This window comes from Vigna angularis, chromosome 4 (genome assembly GCF_016808095.1).
Source record: "Vigna angularis cultivar LongXiaoDou No.4 chromosome 4, ASM1680809v1, whole genome shotgun sequence".
NCBI lineage: Eukaryota > Viridiplantae > Streptophyta > Magnoliopsida > Fabales > Fabaceae > Vigna > Vigna angularis.
The window spans coordinates 6,344,192-6,352,823 of record NC_068973.1 but is presented as its reverse complement, the minus strand read 5'-3'; the positions used below and the strand labels follow the sequence as shown (position 1 = coordinate 6,352,823).

At 32.2% G+C, this 8,632-nt stretch overlaps 1 protein-coding gene across 1 annotated transcript; it reads right to left on the bottom strand.

The window, feature by feature from the left end:
- Positions 1-2,684: 2,684 nt before the first annotated feature.
- On the bottom strand, positions 2,685-5,457 carry LOC108331959 (transmembrane 9 superfamily member 11). Its single transcript, XM_017566998.2, has 2 exons — positions 5,253-5,457; positions 2,685-5,043 (listed from the first exon to the last, which is right to left on the bottom strand). The coding sequence occupies exon 2, from the start codon at positions 5,008-5,010 to the stop codon at positions 3,028-3,030; it is 1,983 nt and encodes a 660-aa protein (XP_017422487.1). The 5' UTR covers positions 5,011-5,043; positions 5,253-5,457; the 3' UTR covers positions 2,685-3,027.
- Positions 5,458-8,632: the final 3,175 nt, after the last annotated feature.

The window sequence follows — 8,632 nt, the reverse complement described above, 5'->3', positions numbered from 1 at the left end:
GTTGTTCCTTCTTGGCCTCTGCGTTTTGGTGTTCCCGTGTGTCGTTTGCGGGTGGTGTTTCGGGTTGTGAGGGTTTTTTCTTTCGGCCGCGTCGTTTAGGGGTTGGGGACTCGACGGTGGAGCGTGTCGTTTTGAGTGGGCGCGTCGTTCTGAAGAAAAAGTGTTTGGGTGGGGTTGGAGAGTGAGGGAATGGAAGAGAGCAGAGAGTGAAGAGAGCAGATCAGTGGTCACGTGGCAGAGAGTGAAGAGAGCAGATTAGTAATCACGTGGCATCGCCGTTTGCCACATCCACTAAAACTTAACACCGTCCAATTTTAAGGACTAATAGTCAATGTTTCAAAACAATAAGGACTAAAAACCATCAAAGTTCTGAGTAGGGACTAAAAACAAAATCGTCTGATACTTAAGGGACTAAAAACATATTTAACCCTATATATATATATATATATATATATATATATATATATATATATATATATATATATATATATATATATATATATATATATATATAGGGGTTTGCTAACGCGCGTACGCCTGTTTTTCAGTTGGTACGTTTTAGCAATGTGTACCGGGTTTTAGTAGACAAAAATATCCTTATATATCATGGATTCTAAGTTTTAAGGTTAAGGGTATTTTAATAATTTTCATTCTCAAAACTAAAAAAAAAAAAAGAAACCCCCAAACCCTTACTCACCTCTCTCATTCCTCTCAACCCTTTTTCTTTCATCTTTTTCACTCCAATCTTTTCTCTGTCATCCCTACTGTAGCCCCAATTGAAAAAATCAAAAATTTCTCTCAACCTTTTCTCTTTCATCTTTTTCACTCCAACCTTTTCTCTGTCATCGCTACTGTAGTTCCAATTGAAAAAATAAAAAACATTTGGCTTTAAACAATTTGCCTTTGTAAAGAGTTGAGTCATTGACATATTCACCTTCAGGCAAAGGTTCATTCAAGATCTCTTCAATTTCACCATCTTCACTAATCTCTCTAATTTCATCATCTGCAGAATCATCATCTCTAAAAAACTCCTCCAGGCCAATTACCAATTCTTTTGGATGTCATTATGCTTCTGAAAATTAGATAAAATTATATACGACAAAAATTATAAAAATGAAAACTCATTATAAAGTCATTTTTTGTAAGAAATTGTTTAACAATGAGTGTTTCTGATTTTTTTCAAGGCCAATTACCAATTCCTTTGATGTCATTATGCTTGTGAAAATTAGATAAAATTAGATAAGACAAAAATCATAAAATAAAAACTCATTATAAAATCATTTTTTGTAAGAAATTGTTTAACAACGAGTATTTCTGATTTTTTCCAGGTCAATTTCCAATTCTTTTATGCTTGTGAAAATTGGATAAAATTAGATAAGACAAAAATTATAAGATGAAAACTCATTATAAAATAATTTTTTTGTAAGATGGTTTAACGACAAGTGTTTTTGATTTTTGATTTTTTCAATTGGGGCTACAGTAGGGATGACAGAGAAAAGATTGGAGTGAGAAAGATGAAAGAGAAAAGGTTGAGAGAAATTTTTGATTTTTTCGATTGGGGCTATAGTAGGGATGACAGAGAAAAGATTGGAGTGAAAAAGATGAAAAAGAAAGGGTTGAGAGGAATGAGAGAGGTGAGTAAGGGTTTGGGGGTTTCTTTTTTTTTTTTTTAGTTTTGAGAATGAAAATTATTAAAATACCCTTAACCTTAAAACTTAGAATCCATGATATATAAGGATATTTTTGTCCACTAAAACCCGGTACACATTGCTAAAACGTACCAACTGAAAAACAGGCGTACGCGCGTTAGCAAACCCCATATATATATATATATATATATATATATATATATATATATATATATATATATATATATATATATATATATTGATTATATCATCATATATTGTGCTACTAATAAAAGTTGGTAAAGTGAATTAATTTTATGGAGTATAATTTTCTCTGTTTCGAAAACAATGAAATTTAATTTTATGAAGTATATTGTATTTTCTTTTTCATGTTATAATTGTTATCCTTATGCGTTTATTTAAATGTTAACTTCCTAGCATCTTTATAATAATTTCATTTTTATTTATCATAAAAATGTAAAATTGATATTATTTTCAAATAAAAAATATTATAAATTATTAGTTTTTAATTAATTTTTGTTAAAAAGTTGACTTTTAAGTAAAATTTTAATATTACAATAACTAAAATTTATATAATTATATATCATAATCAAATTAAATTATAAATTGTTTGGAGTTGTTTAAAACTTCTCTTGTTGGAACAAAATTGAATGAGATGACTTGAATTGAAGATCATATAACACTATACATGCCATGTTCCACATTCTTTCAATGAGAAAAGCAACTCATGCTTTAAAAATACCGAACCAATTTTTATTTACAGGATGAAATGTCATTTTAATATTAAAAAACTTGTTTTAAAAAACCCTTGAAAATTCATTGGTGCACGTTGTACCACATGTCAATCCTTGCGTCCGCTTTTGATTTATTAATCCAGTTTGCTAAAGTTAGAGCTGTTTGTGTTGTTGTGCGTGGTACTGTCACATAAGAGTACCACGCAGCACGACTGAGTGGGACCAAATGCAGCACGACTGAACCACAAAAATTAGTTATAAATCATGTCCAAGACTGCATAGAGATCTTATTCTTACCTAGTTAAGTGTAAACGCAATTTGCTGCAATTTTATTGAAAGTGGAATTTGTTGCAGGCAACTGCCATAAAGATATGAATTACATCCCCAAACATCAACTACCAACAGTAAAATTACATGCTTCAGAACGCCAAAAAACTTATCAATTGCTAACTACATCATCCAATGAATATTTTTTTTTATATCTGGCAAAGAGTTAAGCAAAACAGAATAACATAGCTGCACTAAGTTTACTATGTTCCCTAACAAAATGAACTGAAATAAAGTAACAAGAAATTGAACAATTCAAAGGGTCCTCTTGATAAAAACTGTTCTCTGTAGGGGTAATCTGTAAGCGAGTTAAGTCTTCAATCCAACTTGACTGAAGAGAACAAGTAATGAATGAACCAGAATGAAGAGAGGAACCCAATTGTGCCTGTAGAGAGCATGATTGCTAGAACCATGAAGAGTGAGTATCCCAAGTACAGAGTAGCAGACACAGGACCACTCAAACTCTTGAGATCAAACACAAGATAGTTAATAGAGTACAGAAAGATGTACAAGGCAACAGAACCGGAGGCAAAGAAAGATTTCCACCACCATTTCCAATCCTCCACACACAGGTGCATGTAAGTAAGAACTAAAGATACCTCAGCACAAACCAGCACAAGAAGGATCAGAACAACGAAGAGGAACCCGAAGACATAGTAAACTCGACCCATCCAAATGCTAGACATGATAAAAAAGAGCTCAATGAACAAGGTGCCAAATGGAAGGGTGCCAGCACCAAGAACTAACAGCCATGATGGGTACTTTTGCTGGGGAATTTCACGAGGAATTTGGTTGGTTCGCACTGGATACTCAATGTGGGGTGCCTTGGCTCCGAAGTAGCCACCAACAAGGGTAAGGGGTACAGATATGCAGAACCAAAGCAAGATTAGTATCACAAAGAGTGAAAATGGAATGGCTCCAGTGCTGTGGCTTCCCCACAAAAGGAAGTTCAAGGTTGTGAGGATCAAGAAGGAAATTCCTGGGAAGAAACACGCGGCCTTCCATGCGATCGAAACCCAGCCCTTCTGATCTCCAAAGGCAATTGTCCTCCACAACCGAACTGAGACATAGCCAGCAGCAATACCAAGTATCATGTAGAAAAACAGCATACCTGTGATCAGTGTTCCGCGAGATGCTGGTGACATGAATCCTAGTGCAGCAAACAAAATTGTCACAACAGACATACCAAGAATCTGAACCCCATCCCCAACCATCACACACAACAAAGCAGGATTCGATGGAGCACGGAAAACATCTCCCACCACAAGCTTCCAACCAGATAACTCTTCATTCATCTGTGCTTGAGCCTCCTTGTCCAGCTCCTCATAACGGGTCAGATCTCTCCTAACAGTTCTCAGGAAGATCACAAGAACAATACCAGCAAGAAAAGTGATCACCATAAGCGAATTGAGGATAGAGAACCAATGCACTTTAGCTCCCTCCATCTTTAAGTAGGCATCCCATCTAGATGGCCACTTGATGTCACTCTCCTCAAAGGTCACCTCGTAACTGAAAACAAGAGGCTGACCCTCTTTGATAGGCATTGCCACAGTGGCCGGATCGCATCGGATAGACGAGGGATACTTGTCATACATCTTCAAGTTTTTAGCCATATCAGCATTATGCATGATACTGCAAGGAATCACCTCGAACCCCACAACCATGTATCCAGGCTTCTCAGAAGAGTCCTCCTTGCCAACAGGGATCATTTCTGCGCCATCGCCGGTCCCCATTACTCGAGCCACATTGGTCTCCTCATACTTGTGAACAAGAACATTGAACTTGAGATGGTTAAACACATAATAAGCATCCTCGATCTTAACACCAACAGGGTACCCCGTCCATCTCATAAAGTACCCTTCTTTCTGTGTGAACCTGATAGCAGGTAAATTATCAAGAATCAAGTTAACCTGATACATCTCGTCAATCCTCTCCTTCAAGATCTTGAACTGATCCCCGGACAATGACTCCACCCGGCACAAGTAAATCTCAGATTCATTTGTGTGCATCTTAAACCTGTAGGGAGAGTTCTCTATTCTGTCACCCATGAGGAGTTCCCCAAGATTCTCAGCACTGTCCTTGATACCTCCCTCAGGTTTGCAAAAGGGCAAACTGTAATAGCTAAAGGGCATCTCTGTGTCAATGGAAGTAAGCGAATTCACTTTCACCCACAACTCATCCGTGACAACATACTTGTGGGGATAACTACCAGGAAGGTAGAACCCATAATTGGGTTGAATTTGAAATGTCAAGAACAAGATCAAGGTCACCCACATCCCAAATTGTGCAAAATATTCCATCTTAGCAAGATTCACAGCGGATTCGTGCCAGATCTGACAGACCCAGATACAGCAATGAGCGAAAAAAATGCAGATAAGATAAACTACACAACAGAAAATATAATGGAATTGGAAGACTAGATACAAAAGAGTACTATAACTAACTACATAACATAAAAGATAATGGGAATGTGGATTTGATAATCAAAGAAACAAACATAAACAAAAACAAATATCACAAAATAAAGTTTTATATCACTGACCTCATGCACAGAAAATGTGGCGTGTAGATTAAAAGTCTGAGCGCATGAAAGAAATGAAGATTTTCTTCAAGCGCTGCAGAGGAAGGGCGAAGAATCGGAATGAATGAACTGCAAAACCAAGGAATATGTGCACGTTTAAATATCCATGTTTGGTTTTGTTTCACTTTCCTTGGAGAGCTGGTCACTTCGCTGATGAAGAATCAGTAAATGACATTAATACCCTTACCTTACTTATGAACAACGGACAAACTCCAAAATCCCGTTGTCACCACTCACCACCGTTTCAGTAACCCAGTACCCACCGACACCGACACTTCCTATTTTTCACTCATTTACGATTATTTACTCTTTCAATATTTCCACTTCAGCAACTTTTTGTCTGAATCAAACTCGGTAATATTTAACTCAGATCAGGAGATAACATTTATAAAAATTGCAAAATTAAGGATATTTGTTTAAATTTAAGTTAGCTAGATTTGGATTATTTAGCTTAAAACTAAAGAACGCATGTTCATAGTAAATTAATAGTCAACATTGTAAGCTTGTATGAGAAGTTTAATTCCATCTTTTTAAAATAAAGAATGATGAATAATTTATAGATATCAACGAGATGTATTTTTTTATTATGTAGTTGATGTTGTGGTTATTTCTATCATTTTTTTTTAATTATTAAATGTATAGCAAAGTTTTCGGCAATAAAATTTGTAAAATAGTGATGATTGAGTTATTAAATCTATAATTAAATCTTATTAAGTTAACAATAGTAAAAAGTTATTAAATTATTATTATAATTTTTAGAATAACTATAACGAAGTAAACAAATTTATTATATATATATATATATATATATATATATATATATATATATATATATATATATATATATATATATATATATAGGTTTGTTAACGCGCGTACTGTTGTTCACTTGGTATATTTTAGTAATATGTACCGGGTTTTACTCACCTCTCTCATTCCTTTCAATCTTTTCTCTTTTATCTCTCACTCCAATCTTTTCTCTGTAATCCCTATTGTAGCCCTAATTGAAAAAAATCAGAAACACTTACTATTAAACAATTTGATTTTGTATTGAGTCATTTCACCTTTCAAGATCACTTGAATTTCATCATCTTCACTAACCTCTCTAATTTCATCATCTGCATATGTTGAATTATCATCTCTACAAAATCCCTTCAGGCCAATTACCAATCAGGCCAATTACCAATTCCTTCGGATGTCATTATGCTTGTGAAAATTAGATAAAATTATATACGACAAAAATTATAAAATGAAAACTCACTATAAAATAATTTTTTTGTAAGAAATTGTTTAACGAGTGTTTCCGATTTTTTTCCAGGCCAATTACCAATTCCTTTGATGTCATTATGCTTGTGAAAATTAGATAAAATTAGATAAGACAAAAATTATAAAATGAAAACTCATTATAAAATCATTTTTTGTAAGAAATTGTTTAACAACGAGTATTTCTGATTTTTTTTCAAGTCAATTACCAATTCCTTTATGCTTGTGAAAATTATATAAAATTAGATAAGACAAAAATTATAAAATGAAAACTATGTAAGATTGTTTAACCGTTAGTGTTTCTGATTTTTTTCAGTTGGGCCTATAATAGGATGACAGAGAAAATGTTGGAGTGAGAGATAAAAGAGAAAGTGTTGAGAGGTATGAGGGAGGTGAGCAATGATTTGGATGTTTCTTTTTTTAGTTTTGAGAATGAAAATTATTAAAATACCCTTAACCTTAAAACTTAGAATTTATAATATATAAGGATATTTTTGTCTACTAAAACCCGGTACACATTGCTAAAATATACCAACTGAAAAAAAAAAATAAGCGTACGCGTTAACAAACCCTACATATATATATATATATATATATATATATATATATATATATATATATATATATATATATATATATATATAATAAAAAATAATTTCGTTTCACAAACAGGTGTAAAGTTCTTTAAGTGAATATTTTTATTTTTTTTCTGTAATTAAATCATTCAATTTCTTGTTTACAAATTTTGTTAACTTTATATTTTAAAATTTTGAATTTTAATTTTCCTAATTGTTTTATTCAAGTTTTAGTTAATTTAAATAAAATAAAAAAGAATTTCTTTTGTAAAGAAAGAAAACGATGTACATGACATGATTAATTTGTTATAAAATGTTCAAAACCACCCCAAGAAATCCCCCAAAAATGTCTTTGTCGTTTATAAATATAAGAAGAGATAATATATCTAAAACTTAAAATAAATGAAGAATTTGTTTTTTAAAATATAAAGAGAATTGTGTTTATTTTAATGTAAGTGCATTTTTACGTTTTGCAGTTTGAATTGACGTAAAAAAGTATTTAATGGAGGCGTAACTTGAGCATTGCAGGCACAACAGCACTAGCTCTGAGTGGGAGAAGACCAGAACATGCAAACAATGTATTAAGTTTCTTACTTAAGTTTCTGGAGAGACGTGACATGAGGTTATATAAAGTATACGTCAATAATAATAATATTATGCTACATTGCTTCTGCACCTGTAAAGGAGAATCATTACCTTAGATCTAACTCATTTCTTTGACCAACTCATTATATATATATATATATATATATATATATATATATATATATATATTATTTATATATATATATATTATATTTTAAAATAAAATAACTGTATAATAATATTATTTTTCTAAAATTAATAGGATATCATACTTTTAAGAAAATTAGGACATGTTATATACGCACTAAGTAATTTACCTCATGTCCTGCATAATGACATATTTTGATTTATAAACGAATATTGTTATATTTTAAGTTAAATTAAATATAATGTATAACAATAATTTTTTAAAACTAATAGGATATCGTGATTTTAAAAGATTTCGACTTATAAATAAATTGATAATATAAAATTTAAACACCATAATATTGTATTTTTTTTAATAAAGTTTCATTTCTTTTCAATCATTTTTCTTGTTTCTCTTTTTAAAAAAAGTTATAAAATTATTTTAAATTATTTCTTTCATACTTTACATTTAAAAAATATAATTTCACTTTCTAATTTATATATATATATTCACCAATGCAGAATAGATATATTAAATCAGTTATATAACGTATATTACACTACAAAAATATGCAATTTTAGAAGGGGATTTTTTTTAACATTACCGGGGGTTTTAACCCCTGATAAATATGTTTCCAGGGATTACAGGAACCATTGGGAAAACCAGCGTCACAAAGGTAACGGAGGTTTTTTTCCAATTTCCAGGGGTTTTGGGAACCGCCGGAACTAACCGGGGTTCGGCAAAACCGCCCCTACTAACAGTGGTTTATTAGAAACCGCCGGCACTCACTA